Raw genomic sequence first — 17789 nt, 5'->3', positions numbered from 1 at the left:
ATACCACTGTTGGCTTTTATCAAGGGATCTCAAAAATATAGACAAAATGTCTTCTGAGATTAATTAATAGACTTGGCAGGCAATTTTTGAGGTTCTAGAAATTGTTGCAGAGAATTATAACATGTAATTTTATGCAAAGTAACAAGAAAATGAACTCTAGTTTTAAACTTAGATGCAGAAGCAAAACTCGTACTAATTTTTGATGACCTTTCAGCATGGCTTGGTTGAGCACACACTATGCAAAAAGCACAAGACAAGAAGCCTAGTCATCACACTTTACGGTTTACAATCTCAGAATGAGGGTGACAGGGAGTTGGAAAGTGTGTGTGTGTGTGTGTGTGTGTGTGTGTGTGTGTCTAGTTCACTGTAAGTCTAGCGTGTTTCTGTTATCTATCTACCTATATCGGTTTCAGGTAGCTTTAAAGGTTAATGTCTTACTATGACAATTGCTTTCTTAAGGCTTAAAAAGGTGATTACTGTTGGGGGTTTTTTCGGTGTTTTGTTTTTTTTTTTTTTTAGTTCCTCTGGATCTGCCTCAGTCTTGACACACAGCAGCTCAGGAAATAGTCTAAAGCGCCCAGATACCACAGAGTCACTTAATTCTTCCATGTCCAATGGAACAAGTGATGCTGGTAAGTGACCTTGGAGAATTCAACTCTTCTTAAAAACATTTGTTTGAAAAAAGATTTGTAACACTGGTAGCATCCACAGATTGGCCCAATTTAACACCAGTCTAAGCAGATCTGTTTTATTTTAGACCTTTTCGACTCACATGATGATAGAGATGATGAAGGGGAGGCAGGGTCGGTGGAAGAGCACAAAAGCGTTATCATGCATCTCTTGTCACAGGTTAGGCTTGGAATGGATCTTACTAAGGTAAGAATTAAATCTGGCATTTGCTGTAAGTCTTAATGTGTACGTGTGGATTCTCAGTGATTGTACAGTGAATGTGGCTTGCAAATGTAACATAATGACATAACTTCTGTTTATACTTTTGTCTTGTGGTTTAATATATTTGTAGATGAGCAAACTGAGAATTTGTATAAATGGATGAAATATGTAAAGCTAGAATTCATAGAAACAGTATATATGGATAATATGAATTAAGATTTGGATTTTATTGGGGGCAAACAAGGAATAGTGTTGAGCTTGATTAGTAGTTTGGATAAAACCTAAAGCAATGTAGTGTGCCCAGAACCAAAGTGAGCAGAGTTCTGGGGCATCTGGGTGGCTCGGTCGTTAAGCGTCTGCCTTCAGCTCAGGTCGTGTTCCCAGAGTTCTGGGATCAAGCCCCAAGTCGGGCTCCCTGCTCCACAGGAAGCCTGCTTCTCCCTCTCCCACTCCCTCTGCTTGTGTTCCCTCTCTCGCTGTGTCTCTCTCTATCAAATAAATAAATCTTAAAAAAAAAAAAATGAGCAGAGTCCTGATCTTGGGTTTAGAGGACGTGTGTTTCCATCCTGCCTCTGCTATCACCAAACCATGTGACCTTGAGTAGGTCCCTTCCTCTGTGATCTTTATGTTTCTCATGTAAGATGGACGTAACAGTGGCCACTTCACAGGGTTGTTAAGGACGGGAACAGGTAGTAAATGGGAAATTATATGACACACATTGAGCCACACAATTATTGTATTGTATTGAATTTGAATTTAAACTTAGTTCTCTAAACAGAATGCCCTCTTAAGTTAGGAGACTAGCACGTATGGGTGCCTATCGTACATCCCTACCACTGTGCTGGAAACGTCATCCTTGCACTTAATTCTCACCACAGCTCTGCAGAGGTGTTACTGTTAAGATTTTATGGATGAAGAAACTAAAACTCATATAGAGGCTTAGTAACTTGGCTGAGTCCTAGTAAGTGGCAAAACTGAGATTCTGATAATGGTCGTGATTTCAAATTCTGCAATCTTTTTACTGCTGCCTCTTGTCTTAAAGACTTGAGCTGCAGTAAACTTTCATCTTGGTTGGATTATTATTATTCTCTCTGGTTTTAGAAAGTTAATAAAATTCAAGATTCTTACTTTTGTTATGACCAAATCAACTCCAGTGCTATATACTCTTTGACACCAGTCAGCTTCATTTTGGTTTTGGATTTAGAGGCTATTGAGGAAAAAACTAATCCATAATCTTTCTAATAAGTGCCTATAATAAAACCCTTTATCTCAAATCTAAGTGAGAACAGAAACACAAGGCTAGCATGTATTTGTGGAATCCAACATACTTGCCAGAAATGTTCTAGGTTTGTCCCAGAACTTTTTCAGTGATCATTAGATTGCATAATTGCTAGAGCAAGAATTGTCACTTCAAATTTGTGAGTTAGAGCTTAATTTTAGATGTTGACATCTGAATATTTCTTTTCTGTATCTTCCGCCGTGATCGGTTTTGGTCTTCAGTAATGGAAGACTCATCAGAAGATAACTTGAACAATACCAGGTTTATTAGCTCATATAATGAGAAGGCTAGAAGTAGAGTGGTGCTAGAACTGATTAATTCAATCAGTTGTGTGTGAGAAAGAAGCTAGGTTCCTTCAGTCTCTCTGTTCTTCCATCCTTAGCATGTTGACTTGCACACTCAGGCTTGTCTCGTTGTCATTGCAAAATGGGTGTTATACTTCCAGTCAGCCCATCCTTAGGCAAATAATGTCAAGAGGCAGAAAAATAATTTCTTTTCATGGATTTTTTTTTTATTGTTGTTTTTATTAGGGAAGGATGTTCTTCTCCTGAAGTAGCCCCTCAGACTTCCTTTTTTTTTTTTTTTTTTAAGATTTTATTTATTTATTTGACGGCACAAGCAGGGGGAGCGGCAGGCAGAGGGAGAGGGAGAAGCAGGCTCCCCACTGAGCAGGGAGCTGGACTCTGGGCTCGATCCCAGGAACCTGGGACCATGACCCGAGCCAAAGGCAGACACTTAACCAACTGAGCCACCCAGGTGCCCCGGCCCCTCAGACTTCCAACTGAATCTCGTTGGCCAGAGCTATACGTGTGCCGGTGCTAAGCCAGTCACTAGCAAGGGAGGTTAACTGATAGGTATAGATTAATCCACATTTAGCCCTTGAGATCTGGAAGGACCCTGTGACTCTCATGGCAACCTAGAGCCTGAACCTGAACTGGATCAGAATTCTCTTACTAAGGATGAAGCAGAGATGTGCATAGGCAACCAAAAGTGTCTGCCACAATCAAGTTTGTAAACCTTGCCTCACATAATTTTCTCTGCCAGATAATCTATATTTGGTCCATAGCCACTATAAGCTTGTTATATTATGAAAGATACAATAATAGTTTTTTTTACCAAAAATGTTAAAAATTAGCTATTTTAGAGATCTTTACTGGCATAAACAAATGGCTGTGATTGCCAACAGATTCTGAAATCTTGATGCCTTTATGCATTCCAGAATATTACAATAATACCGTAATTATTTTTATTAAGTTCAGTTAGCCGCTGTATAGTACATCATTAGTTTTTGATGTAGTGTTCAGTGATTCATTAGTTGCATATAACACCCAGTGCTCATCACATGTGCCCTCCTTAATACCCATCACCCAGTCACCCCATCCCTCCACCCCGCCTCCCTTCTGTAACCCTCACTTTGTTTCCCGGAGTCCAGAGTCTCTCATGGTTTGTCTCCCTCTCTCATTTCTTCCCATCAGTTTTCCCTCCCTTCCCCTGTGGTCCTCTACACTATTCCTTATGTTCCACATATGAGTGAAACCATATGATAATTGTCTTTCTCTGCTTGACAGTGCCATAAATTTTTATCTCATTCTCCTATTTATAAAATGTATTTTCTCACTTCAGATACTTTCTAAAGTTATTTCCCAAGTACTTTGTAGTGTTCAGAAATACTATAAAGTCACATCCCATTTACCTCAATTGGTCTTCAAAATAGTTCTAAGATATAAGCAGGGCATGTAATTAGACTCCTTTTACACAGACTTAGGGAGTCGAGTTAATTTTCCAGGGCTTCCTTACACCTAAGTGGCAGCAAAGTAAAGTACTTGAACCCAGGTCGAAGACAATCCAGCCCTGTTCCAGTTACTTGACATAATGGCATGTATCAGTATAGTGCTAAAAACATTGAAGATGATCTGTTGAATGAGAGTTCTCAAAACATTTTAAGTAGGGAGGAAAAAAAAATCTTTTTTAATTATTATCATCAAATTTTGGTTTTTGGCTATTTCTTCTTTTTGAGTTGTCTGTTCAGTTCTTTTGTCCATTTTTCTTCTGGTAATAGTAATCTTTTTCTTGTAAGAGCTATTTATATATTAAAAGTATTTACTTCTGGGGTGCCTCGGTGGCTCAGCTCTTGATTTCGGCTCAGGTCATGATCTCAGGGTCATGAGATTGAGTCCCGTGTCTGGCTCTGTGCCATGGGTGGAGCCTGCTTGGGATTCTCTCTCTCCCTCTCAAAAAAAAAAAAAAGGTACCCCTGTTTTGTTATTCAGCATTCTTACTTGGCGGTTTTTAATTTCTGTGTTCTTCAAGAGTGGAAAGAAGTTGGTTGCACCAAGTCAGCACGTAAGCTTACCTACCAGTTTAACCATATTTAGATTATGAACATACATAGGAAGGAAATATACATAGGAAACTGTTTACTTAAAATGTAAACTCTGGAGTTTGATTATAAGCATTCTAAATGTTAGAGCCATAGTGTCCTTTTCTAAGCTGTGGTCTATCAGTCTCTTATATAATCTTTATATACCCAGCCACAGTGGTCAACTGGTTAATCCCTGTCACACATACTTCCTGTCTCCATCTTTTTTTTTCCCCCTCCTATGTCCATGTCTTGTTCCTTCTGTTTCATCCTGTATTACAGTCATACTCCTATCTAAGGATTTTGTCTAGTGCCACGTCAGTGAATCATTTCCCAGCTCTGCCCTCATTCTGGTTCCCCAACAGAACATGATCTTTCCTTCTCCTGAACTTCTAGGAACTTTGAACATCTCTTGTATATTTGTCACATTCCACCTAAAATTTTTTTTTTGAAGATTTTTTTTTTGAAGATTTTTATTTATTTATTTGACAGAGAGTGAGATAGCGAGAGCAAGAACACAAGCAGGAGGAATGGGAGAGGGAGAAGCAGGCTTCCCGCCGAGCAGGGAGGTCAATGCGGGGCTCAGTCCCAGGACCCTGGGATCATGACCTGAGCCAAAGGCAGACACTTAAGGACTGAGCCACCCAGGCCCCCCTAATTTATTTCTTTAGAGAGAGGGTACATGAACGCACGCTGAGCAGGGGTGAAGGATAGAAAGGGAGGGAGAGGGAAAGGGCAAGAATCTCAAGCAGACTCCGTGCTGAGTGTGGAACCTGACGCAGGGCTTGATCCCACAACCATGAGATCATGACCTGAGCCGAAACCAAGGGTCGGGCACTTAACTGACTGAGCCACCCAGGCACCCCAATATTCCACCTAAAATTTAAATACTGGTGGTATTCTCTCATCCTTACCTTTGCCTTCTCCACAGCATTTAACACAGGATCTTGAATATAGTAGATATACAGTAATTACTAAATATAAGGGAATTTTTGTTTACTGTGGTGCTCCATAATGAATAATTTATAGTCTGATAGATATTTCAAAAACAGTTCTTCCATTTCCTAATGAAATTCTTCTCTTTTTAATTGGTTGTTCCTAATCTTTCTCATTCCTTCTTTCCATATTCCAGTTTCCTATTTTTTTCTCCTCTTCCACATTCCTAGCCTGTCCGCATTTTTCTTCATGGGCTCAGCCCCATTGTAGAAAGAGTTCATTGATTCCCATTTTCATTCTCTTATTTATTCCTTTAATGCTCACTTAAAAATTCCTTGCTGTGTAATAGTAGTCATGAATGCAAGTGTAAGTGTGGTCCTTCTATTATTTAAGAACACAGATGCATAAGTAGATAAATTGCCTGATACAACTAATGATCATAGAGAAGCAGCATTAGAAAGTGCACAGACCCCTCAGTGTCAGACCCAGTTTTGAATTCCACATCAGTATGGAGCAGTGAAAACATTTCTCTTTGAGCTTCATTTTTCTTGACTGTAAAACAGGGATAATAATTTCTTCAGAACAGGATTGTTGTACACTTCAGTAATATAATGTGTGTGTCATGCCCCAGCAGGTAGTAGGCATCAGAGGGTAGCTACTGGGTGTAGTTTGTCATTGTTATTCTGATTCAGGAGCTTTAGGGAGATTGCACAGAGGAAGTGATAGTCTGAACATTCAAAATCTGTTCTTTGTTTCCCATCTGCTGGGCAGGTTAATGGGCATTTCTGAATCAGTTTAGGAAGTAGGTATCAGAAGCATGCCTGGGCAGTGCGTGGTGGGTATTACCATGATTGGAATGAGATTTTTTGGTATGGGGGGGGTTGTTTTTGTTTTTTTTAAAGCAATTCAGCAATCTGTTTATCTGTAGTGGAATTTGATCCTCAAGGGTCAAATGTGTATGTTTTTCAGGTAGTTCTTCCAACATTCATTCTTGAAAGAAGATCTCTTCTAGAAATGTATGCAGACTTTTTTGCACATCCGGACCTGTTTGTGAGGTATTTGACTGAACACTGTAGTTTCCAATTTTTAAAATGTTACTCAGTAACTTTGTACAGGATAGATGGATTCCTTTTTTCCTTTTTACCTTTCAGACATTTCTGAGAAAAGGCATTATTTTGTTTATATTAGATGCCTGTTTGCTTAGGTTATATGGTGGTGATGTTGTTAGGCAATCAAGTTAGCTAAGAAAATCTTGAGAGCCCATTAATAGGTAGCCAGTATTTATAGAGCCAAGGGTAGAGCTTATTTGATGCAGGGATTGGTAATCACTGTTTATACTATATCCTCACAAAATTCAGTTATCTGAATTTAGCAATCTTTTCTTTTTTTTTTTTTTTAAAGATTTTATTTATTTATTTGAGAGAGAGAGAATGAGAGATAGAGAGCACGAGAGGGAAGAGGGTCAGAGGGAGAAGCAGGCTCCCCGCTGAGCAGGGAGCCTGATGTGGGACTCGATCCCAGGACTCCAGGATCATGACCTGAGCCGAAGGCAGTCGCTTAACCAACTGAGCCACCCAGGCACCCCTTAGCAATCCTTTCTAAAGCACCTGGTGTTTGCCAGGAAAGAAAAAATCAGTGTCTGCCCTTGAGGAGCTTACAGTCTAGTGTCCAGATTACAGACTGACTCATAACTTTTAAATACTGGCTTGCAATAGTAAATATATGTGCAAAGGGGAAAGTAAAGTTGGCACTGATTTACAACGAGGAGAGTTCACATCACTTTTCAGTGGGAGCAGGAAATTTTTCTTTATAGCTGGGTGTTATAATCCGTCTTCTCTGATTGCATTGCTTGGCCTTGGACTGTGGTTTACTGGAGCCAGATACAAATCACTTTGAGGTTTCATGATGGGTGGACACATTGGCTGACACTGGTATACAGTTGACCCTCGAACAACGTGGGGCTTTGGGATGCTTACCTCCCATGTAGTCGAAAATCTGTACTTTTGACTCCCCAAAAATGTCACTAATAATAGCCTGCCGGAAGCCTTGCTGATAACACAAAAGTATTAACATATTCTTGTATGTTACGTGTGTTATATGTTGTATTCTTACAATAAAGTAAGCTAGAGAAAACATTAAAATCATAAGGAAAAATACATTTATAGTACTTTATCAAAAAATATCCACATGTAAGAGGAACCACATAGTTTAAACCTTTGTCATTCAAGGGTTAACTGTATACATTTATCAAATTCATCGAGCCAAACACTTAAGACTAATGTGTTTAATCATGTATGTTATATCTCAGTTTTAAAAACTCTTGGTCCTGGGTCCTCTCTGCCTGGCTTACGGTGGACCATGCCAAGGAGTGCAGCATCAGCTTGTGTCCTGTCAGAAAGCAAGACGTTAAATTTTTTCTTTCTGCCTTGCAGCATTAGTGACCAGAAGGATGCCAGAGATCGAATGGTTCAGGTTGTGAAATGGTACCTCTCTGCCTTTCACGCAGGAAGGAAAGGATCGGTTGCCAAAAAGCCATACAACCCCATTTTAGGGGAAATCTTCCAGTGTCACTGGACATTGCCAAATGATACGAATGAAGAGAACGCAGTGAGTTCTGCACTGATGTTTTTAGTGATCCTAAATTGCATACTGATTCATTTTATTTGGGGGCAGATAATGTAAAGATAGTAATCAAAAGATGCTCAGCACCCACAGAAGAACAGTGCTGTTGGGTCAGCATACTCTAGATATAGTGAGCCGGGAAGGAGTGGCTTGAGATGAGATTCAGAGATCAGATCATGCACGACCTTGTGGGCCATAATAGTAACTTTGTGGCTTATCAAGATTGCATTTTTGTTTTAAAAAGATCCCCGTAATGATTTTGTGAAAAATAAACCAGAAAGGGGCAAAAATAGAAGCATGGAGACCACTGAGGAGGTTTTGGCATTATTCCAGAAGAGACATGGTTGATTCCAGCTGTACTGTGGAGGTAGAATGTATAGGTGGACTGGGGAGGTAAAAGAAAGGCGACAGTCAGAGATGAACCCTGCATGTGGGCTTCAGCAATTGGTTGATGCCATTTACAAAAGGAAAAAGATTTGGGGAAGGAAAAATCAAGAACTCTAATTTGAAATAAAAAGTATGAGTTATACATGTAAGTGGAGTTGCCAAGTAGAGAGTCAGAATTTTAAGAATCTGGAGTTAAAGGGAGAGGTTTAGGATAGAAATGGGGCTTTTAGAGATTTTAGTATATTTAGATGGCATTTAAAGCATCAGAATTAGGTGAACTTACCTAGTAAGGCAGCAGAACTAGAAAGGAGTAGTTAACCCAGACCTGAGTCCCCAGGGCCCCAGCATCTAGAGATTGCTTTGAGAAAGATGACCAAGAAGAAAGACTCAAGCAAATGTAAAGAGGCCCTAGCCCACAGTGCCTGGCACAGAATAGCCTCTGAGCACACCATGAAATCTCCATCTCTCTCCCTTTCCGTGTAATTCATTACATGTGGTCCTTACTGAAGACAGAGGCAGTGTAATGTGTCTGTTCTTACTCATTTGGCAGACATTGATAAGTAACTGTCGTCTGTGCCACGCCTGGCCCTGGGTTAGGCAATTGATGCTTGCCTTCAAAGGTGTCTTAGGGAGGTCTAGTCAGGGGAGCCGGACACAAAGCTGTAATTCTAGTAGTGAAGTTAAGTGCCATAATAAAAGTATGTATAAGGTGGTTTGGGTGTGTGGAGGAGAGAACAGTTAACCACCTTGGGAGGCAGAGACTCCAATTGTTAGATTATCCACAGTGTCACTTATGTTTGCACATCAAAAGAAAATGTTATATTTGCTTACAGGAGCTAGTTTCAGAAGGACCAGTTCCCTGGGTCTCCAAAAACTGTGTGACATTCGTGGCTGAACAGGTTTCCCATCATCCACCCAGTAAGTTGCAGAGCTCCTTTGCACCATCCATTCTTAAACTCTTCTGTCTAGAGAGGGTCGTTAAAAGCTCCATAGCTGGAGCACCTGGGTGGCTCAGTTGGTAGAGCATGCAATTCTTGATCTCAGGGTTGGGTGTGGACCTACTTTAAAAAAATAATAAAAAAACAAAAGCTCCATAGCTGATTTCACTATAGTATTGGTTTTATGGCTGCCTATATCTTTCTAACCTTATGAAGATTGGTTCCTCCTACCTGTCTCTTTCTTGTGTAAGTGCCAAAGATTCTATTCAGTTCACTCCACTGATTAACTGTGTATAAAAAGCAGGGATGTGGGAAACTAACTTGTCATCCTTCTAAAGTCATCTTACACATAACGAGCTGTGCTATAGAGACCTCAGCAATTTTGAGAGTTTATATAAATGAGTTGTAGTCTCTACACAGTATATTCCTGACATAGTGGAGAGAATGCATATCCTTAATGTCTTATTTGCTCAACAATGTTAAGACTGGAAATACTGGATGGGCCCAGGTTGGGGCTGGGGTGCAAGAACATGCTTGCTGACCAGAAGATTTTAAGCCTCCAGGATTGCTACGGCCTCATGGTTCGGGGAAGTTCCTGCCCTGAGTGGTGCTTGCATTGGGAGAAACGGTATAAAAGGCAGTTATGTACTTCCTGGCCTCATTTGAGGCTGTTCTTTGAGGGACACAAGGATTCTCCCCCACGAAGCCACGTTGTTTCTCCAGGTTGAGTCGGAGAGATGACTAAAGCTGTGTGGTGCACTAATTGAAAACGATTTCTGTTCAGTTTCAGCCTTTTATGCTGAGTGTTTTAACAAGAAGATACAATTCAATGCTCATATCTGGACCAAATCAAAATTCCTTGGGATGTCGATTGGGGTGCACAACATAGGGCAGGGTAAGTCTCTGGGCATGGGGTAGACTAGAGTGTTAATAGAATTTTATTCTAATATGTGCTGGACCCTTGTCTAGTGAGGGGAAATGGCACCAAGAAAGCCAGACTGGATGTCATTGTTTGCATATAAGCATGTGTATTGGGGATGAGAACAGAGGTTGGAGGGTGCAAGATTGATTTTCCTTAAATTGAATGGAGTATCTTGGAGTATCCATCAATCAGACAATAAAGTCTTCTGGCCAGTTGACACTGCTCATCAGAGATTCTATCCCTTCTCTCCACAGGCTGCGTCTCGTGTCTAGATTATGATGAACATTATATTCTCACATTCCCCAATGGTTATGGAAGGCAAGTAGAGCTGTGTCCATTACCTCTGATCAGCTGGCAGCAGAGCCTGCTGTTCCTTAAGCTACACCCCTCCTTTCTGTCCTCTGAACTGTCAGCCTTACCTGCACTTTTTTTTTGCAGGTCTATCCTCACAGTGCCCTGGGTGGAACTAGGCGGAGAATGCAATATCAATTGTTCCAAAACTGGTTATAGTGCAAATATCGTCTTCCACACTAAACCTTTCTATGGGGGCAAGAAGCACAGAATTACTGCTGAGATTTTGTAGGTATTTTCCTTTTCTGCTTCAGTTCTCTTTTGCTTCTGAAATATTTTTGTCTTGAACTATAACTTTTATTAGGAATTGACTGTTTTAATGGTTTTGTTTGTAAACTTGTTTCACATCCTGTATGTTCTGTCTCTTCCTGAAAACCCATATCAGAAGGAGACCTAAAATCTGGGTTCAGAACAGAAGTCATTCATTAATGGGATTTCCTTCCTAGGAGCCTGAGAGGAGTCTTCCCAGATCGCCCAGCTAATGCAGATCATGGATTCCTGACTCAACTGGAGCATGGGCTAGTCTGTACCGTAGACCCTGTGATTCTCACTGCAATGTCTCCCAAATCCTCAGTCCTTTTTTCTGTGCCTTTGCTAGGGAAAAACAGTAAGCATCACATCTTGGCTTGGTTTCATATAGAGTCAGATGAAGACAACTGTGCTGTCTTGGTAACAGTCAGTTGATCTGCCTGGAAGAAGAAAATCTGCAGGACCTTTGTCTTCCCTGAGAGGCTTTGTTGGGAACAGTGTTGCAGATGGAAGATACATGACTGATTAACCAGTTTTCCAGGGAAATAGTTGGGATGACATAATTGGCATCCAAAAAAATCTTGAGCGGGAAGGACCATGAACACATGATGAAGTTTACTAAAGATCAGTGTAAAGTCTAAAAAATTACTGCAATCAGAGAGTATGGGCAGAGCTCAGAGCAGCACAGGTCACCGCTAGAGTGCGTCTGCACCCCCACAGTAGCAGGTGATGGAAATCGATATGGGGGGCCTGCTTCTCAGTGTTCCTTTCAGGTAACCAGCACCAATAAGAGCTGCTAGCTCAGCAGAATCTTCTGCCAGTCATAGCCATATATAGCAGAAAGACTGTCCTCAGAATTGGGAACTGAAAGAGCGCTTAGTAGACTCTTCAAATAAGGGATTTGAGCATGAGATGAAGGATTGTACTAGCTGAGTGGCTGTCAAGTTTTTGGTTTCTGGACTCCTTTACACTTAAAAATTATTAAGAGCCCCAAAGTGCTTTTGTCCTACATCAGATAATATCCATTGATATTTCTTATATTAGAAATTAAGACAAGATTTTTTTTTTTTAAGCTTTTTATTTATTTGACAGAGACAGGAACACAAGCAGGGGGAGTGGGAGAGGAAGAAGCAGGCCTCCCGCCAAGCAGGGAGCCCGATGCGGGGCTCGATCCCAGGACCCGGAGCCAGAGGCAGATGTTTAATGACTGAGCCACCCAGGTGCCCCAAGATTTTAAAATATTTATAAATAGGGGCACCTGGGTAGCTTCATTGGTTAAACGTCCGACTCTTGATTTTGTCATGATCTCAGGGTTGTGGGATTAAGCCCCACATCAGGCTCTGTGCTCAGTGTGGAGTCTGCTTAAGATTTTCTTTCCTGGGCGCTTGGGTGGCTCAGATGGTTAAGCGTCTGCCTTCGGCTCAGGTCATGATCCCAGAGTCCTGGGTTCGAGTTCCACATCGGGCTCCCTGCTCAGTGGGGAGCCTGCTTCTCCCTCTGCCTCTCTCTCTCTCTCTCTGTCTTATGAATAAATAAAATCTTCAAAAAAAAATTTTTCTTTCCCTCCGCTCCTCCCCGTTTGCACACACACGTTCGTTCTTAAATAAATCTTCAAAATATTCATTTACAAATGACAACAATAGCATTTTTATGAAAAAGAAACTTTTCCAAAACTTGCCTTTAAAACATTTGTGAGAGGAGAGACATAGTACATTTTCTGAATTTTGTAAATCTCTGATAAAATTAATAGAAGACAGTTGGATTCTCCTACTACTTGTCAGTCTCTTATGTAGCCTCTGGGAAACACTGTACACTTGTGGGAAAATGAGGGTGAAAAAGGCAAGTAATGTCTTAATATGATGAAAATAGTTTGACCTGAGTGTCTTGGGAACCCTCAGGAGTCCCCACCACACTTTGAGAAGCACTGCACAATGACTTTGTAAACGTGGGATTCTACCATTTTTCTTCCCCATTGTCCCCTTCTCCTAAAGCCCCTAAATCATAGAGGAAACTTGTTTCAGTCCATGACAGCTTGCATCCTACCCTGTGTATTTTTCTATTTGACCTCTTTTATAGCCTCCTCTTATGTTTATGCCTTACCCTTCCTAACCTGTTCTTTGCTGTGATGCTTAACTTCCCAAATTTCATACCCGCCATACATACCATTGTCATGTCCAAGTAGTAGAGGCCTGTTGGCATTTTTGAGGAAAGGATCCTTCCTCAGGAAAAGAGGTCAAACTGTTTGACCTTAGAACCTCAGGATACTTGCTCAGGATGAAGAGCCTGGTCTCCAGTGTTAAGTGAGACCTTATCTGACCTTCATTTCAACACTTTTGCCCTTGATCTCCATTGCTTACCTTAACTCCCCATAGCACTTACCACCCAAAATCTCAGTGGTGAGTTCTCCACAACTAGGCTGCGAACAGCTTGAGGGCAGGGACCATCCCTCATCTTTTGTGGCCCCAGTACCCCCAGCACAGGGCTCTCTTGCTCCTCTCCTATCCCCTATTCATGGGATCTTGAGTTCTAAATTAGCATCTTGTTTCGGGACCTCATTCTTAAGAGTTGGCTCAGGGAAATCCAGTTCCACTAAGCTGCTTTTACCCCGAGACTTCACAGTTGCTCTTCCATGTTCTTCTCCGACCAGATTCTTTGGTAGTTATCAACTTAAGACTAACAGAAATGTTTCCTTTTCTATTTAGTTCTCCAAATGACAAGAAGTCTTTTTGCTCAGTTGAAGGGGAATGGAATGGTGTAATGTATGCAAAATATGCAACAGGGGTAAGAAGCTATATTTTACACTTATTTTAGGCTACATTAAATTGTAGCCTTTCATCCAGAAATTTAAACACCAAGGCCAACTCTAATGCCATCTCTTCAGGGAAATCCTCTTCTTTCCCCCACCTCTTCCTCAGTAGAACAGTGAGTTTTATTTTCCCCTCTCCTCTCAGAACACTCAGTATATGTAAAAAATAATAATAATGCTTGGCATATAGTAAATATCCAGTAAATGACAGCTATATCATTAGAATGGGTGGTATGTTTATAAAATTAAGTGCTAAACTAATTTGTATATACAACTTAATTTTTTATAAGAAATGTATTGAGTGCCTGGCACCATGGATACAGAAATGAGTAAGATAGTCCTTGACCTCAAGAAACTTGCAAACAGTACCTAATTAAAGTAGGAGGAAGGTGGTATGGGATTAACGGGAGGAGCCAACAAACTGGATTTTGGACTTGCAGAATTTGAAATGTAAAAAGCACTTCAGCATTTAACATTAGAATGAGTTGTTTATGGGTCTGATTTCCTAAGAGATTAATATTGAGCATATAGCACATAGCCACATAAAACCTCTGTTGAGCTTCTACCAAGACTTAAGATACACCACTATATTTTAAGCTGAAGGTAGCAATATGAAACTCACTGTCTATACATCCTATTCCTGTGTGGGATTTGACTATTAAATCTGTTAAACGTTTCTGGGAAGAGTTGACTTTTCCTCCCAGAACAGTTTGAACAATAAAACATCTACCTACCTCTTATTTTCTAGGAAAATGCAGTTTTTATAGATACCAAGAAGTTGCCTATAATTAAGAAGAAAGTGAGGAAGTTGGAAGATCAGAACGAGTATGAATCCCGCTGGTAAGAGGACTTTGCTAGAGCTATTGTGGCGATGTCCTTGCTAATGGCTAGGCAAAGGCAGGGCTGGGTTTTGGAGACACAATAGCAGAGTATAACAGAGCACAGACTAATTCTGAATACCTGGGTTCATATGGAGCTCCACCACTTACTAGCTTTTTAACCATGACTGTAAGCTAGCCTCTCCTTGCCTTCTTTCCTAAAATGGGAACCTCAGAGTTGATGTGAGGACTTACACGTAGTATATATATGATGCTTGGGATATAATAAATATTGTATGCAGACTTATCACCATCTTCGTGGTTTATAAGAGAAGGCAGTGAGGTTCCCAAAAGACCCTCAGGTCTTTTGTTGCAAAAAATTTTTTAAAAAATATTTCATCCCTAAGTATTTCAGTATATGTATCTCTAAAGTGACTTAAAAACCACTAGCCACAATATCACACTTTGAAAAACAAATCCTTGGGGCACCTGGGTGGCTCAGTCGTTAAGTGTCTGCCTTCAGCTCAGGGCAGGATCCCAGGGTCCTGGGATCGAGCCCCACATCAGGCTCTCTGCTCAGCGGAAGCCTGCTTTTCCCTCTCCCACTCCCCCTGCTTGTCTTGTTCCTTCTCTCGCTGTTTCAAATAAATAAAATCTTAAAAAAAAAAAATCCTTAATATCATCAAATACCTAGTTGGTATTCAATTTTCCAATGGTTTCAAACATACTTTTTTCCTTTCCCATTTGCCACAATAAAATCAGAATCTGTCAGTGGTATGAGAATCACACACTGAAGTTCTTTGTTTAGCATATTAGTCCATTTCTTAAGTGAAGGAAGAGGATCTTACAAATCATTACCCAGCTGTTGTCTCTAAACTTAACAGTCTGCTTGGCTGGACTGCCTGCTCGTATTTCTAAGTGGAAATCTATAGAAATTTGTGCTCTGCTCCTCACCACAGGGGGATCTTAAGCATGGCCACTTCTCTGGTCCCTAGGTGTCTTCCCTTGTACAGTGACGCTAGACTTACCTAGTTATCTTTCAGGCCTTGAGAAGAAGCCACATCTCTTACCCCCTTAAGTCTCTGCAGTTTACCTCTTGACCCTTATTCTCTTGGTTCAGACTGTTTCTCCAGATTTCATTTTTCAAGGGAGTTGGCACTTCTTTCCCCTGATCTAACCCTTTTGGTTTATAATAAAGGAAATTCACACCCTAGAAAGGTGAACTGATGAACCCCCAAAGTTGCATAGCTAGCTAGAGGTAGAGCCAAAACTAAAATCCCAGATTTCAGTTCTGTTCTTTCTCTGTTGTCTGTACCATATATCTAGTTTTCTGCCCATCCTTTATTTTCTTCTTTTGACACTAGCGGTGGAATCTTCTGAGTCCATTTCTCTGTCCTTTATTCCAGTGCCTTGGTACCGCTTTAAGGAGATGCAGTCTGTGAACTACACTTAAAGCCGTTTGACTTACACTCTCATTATGCTATATTCAGTCAGGCTCTAGACTTTCAGTCTCAAGTTTGCTAACTCCTCTGTCTAGCTAGTATTCAGTGTCTTGACTTCTTTTCTTTAGCCTTTGGAAGGATGTCACTTTCAACTTAAAAATCAGAGACATTGATGCAGCAACCGAAGCCAAGCATAGACTTGAAGAAAGACAAAGAGCAGAAGCTCGGGAAAGGAAGGAGAAGGAAATTCAATGGGAGACAAGGGTAAGTTTTATTGGGGAGCCAGCCCCAACCTACCAGCTGCTATTCCCCCTGAACCCTGAGCTGTAAGTCATTCATTCATTTCAGTGAATGCTGAAGTAGTGAACCACTTTTAAATAAGCATAGTGATGAACAGGGTGAGCCCTGGTCCCTTCCTGAAACTCACTTTAGCGTAATGAGGGGGAGAAGACCGAATAATAAAAAGTATGGTATTATTTGTAGACATACAGAGCAAGTGAGTAACTGAATTCTCCCCCTTTCTTTTACAGTTATTTCATGAAGATGGAGAATGTTGGGTTTATGATGAACCATTACTGAAACGTCTTGGTGCTGCCAAGCATTAGGTTGGGAAATGCAAAGTTTACATCTGACGACCAGGGCAATAGGCATAATTAAGCAACAATCTTCCTTTGGGAGAACCTATTCACTCCCTTCTTATTGCAGTGGTTCCTATCTCAGGGATACTGGACTTTCTGATGCAGATGAACAATTAAAGCGAGAAAAGCTTCCCTTTTTTCCTTTTCTGTGGCAGTTACAATTTTGACTTCAGTCCTGAGAAAAACTTCAGGTTTTGAAAACGAGATGTCTGCTTTTTCCCCCAAACCCCATGCTTTTTGAAAAGCATTTATAAATCCCGGTCTTAAACCTTGCACACTTAGTACGGCTGTTAAGATATACTTCCACACACACACACACATATATATATACACACACACACACACATATATATATATACATATAGACTTGATGCCAGATTTTTCATAAATACTCCATCTACTGTAAATATTGGTTCCTCTTAGTTGTTTTAGAAACTTAGTGCAATGTATTAAAATCAAGTGTTAGGAAATTTCATGCCCTCACCTATGACAACTTTTGTTTTGGAATTGGACTATTAAATTGTATCTAACTCTGGACTATATTTAATTATACTCAGTGCTTCTTAAGGCTTCATAAAGTAATTTTTCCAAATTTTTTTAAACGTGTTTCTTTTATTATCTGGCAACCTTGAATCCAGGAGCTAAGTCGCTTTACACAAGGACTCTCCTAAAACAATGAAGGGTCCATCCTTTTTCTCCACCCTCTCTTATACTCTGTGTTCTATGTTTAGCCCCCCGCCATGCTATTCCATTCTCCAGAGTTCCTTGAACTCTCATACAGCACACGTAGGGCTCCCAACATTTTATCCAAAAATATTTTATTGCCTCTCTAGGTTTAGGGAGAGGATTTTAGATCCCACCCCACACTGAAAAAAGAATGCCACAGCAGCAAATGGCTCATTCTGAAGGGCATTACAGAACTATCTTTATTTAAAAGTACATCTCACACACACACACGTGCGCGCACACACACACACGCGCGCGTGCGTATTAGCACCTAGCATGTAGGCACTAAGACTTCGGCTACATAGGGCCTCTCAAGGTTCTTCATGTGGGAGAACAGGCTTCTCAGACTGCTCCTGCGAACTTTTTGGTCACTTGGCACACCCTGCTCTTTCTGTCATCTGCCAACTACTACAGTAACCCTTGGT

The 17789-nt window shown here is 40.7% G+C and overlaps 1 protein-coding gene across 5 annotated transcripts in view; it reads left to right on the top strand.

Moving 5' to 3' along the window:
- Positions 1 to 17230, top strand: part of OSBPL9 (oxysterol binding protein like 9) — a 176250-nt gene extending 159020 nt beyond the window's left edge. For all 5 annotated transcript variants that reach the window (XM_028106812.2, XM_028106811.2, XM_028106813.2 and 2 more), the window contains 12 exons: positions 520 to 632; positions 758 to 876; positions 6435 to 6520; positions 7898 to 8072; positions 9308 to 9392; positions 10197 to 10307; positions 10589 to 10652; positions 10773 to 10913; positions 13637 to 13715; positions 14489 to 14580; positions 16129 to 16264; positions 16531 to 17230. In XM_028106812.2, coding sequence (XP_027962613.2) covers positions 520 to 632; positions 758 to 876; positions 6435 to 6520; positions 7898 to 8072; positions 9308 to 9392; positions 10197 to 10307; positions 10589 to 10652; positions 10773 to 10913; positions 13637 to 13715; positions 14489 to 14580; positions 16129 to 16264; positions 16531 to 16605 — 1276 coding nt within the window. In that variant the 3' untranslated portion in view covers positions 16606 to 17230. The remainder of the gene's footprint in view (positions 1 to 519; positions 633 to 757; positions 877 to 6434; positions 6521 to 7897; positions 8073 to 9307; positions 9393 to 10196; positions 10308 to 10588; positions 10653 to 10772; positions 10914 to 13636; positions 13716 to 14488; positions 14581 to 16128; positions 16265 to 16530) is intronic.
- Positions 17231 to 17789: the final 559 nt, after the last annotated feature.

Source organism: Eumetopias jubatus, unplaced genomic scaffold (assembly GCF_037043125.1).
Source record: "Eumetopias jubatus isolate StellerSeaLion01/CBP00866 unplaced genomic scaffold, mEumJub1_p1.0 scaffold_4, whole genome shotgun sequence".
Classification (NCBI taxonomy): Eukaryota; Metazoa; Chordata; class Mammalia; order Carnivora; family Otariidae; genus Eumetopias; species Eumetopias jubatus.
This window is presented reverse-complemented; position numbering and strand designations above follow the sequence as displayed.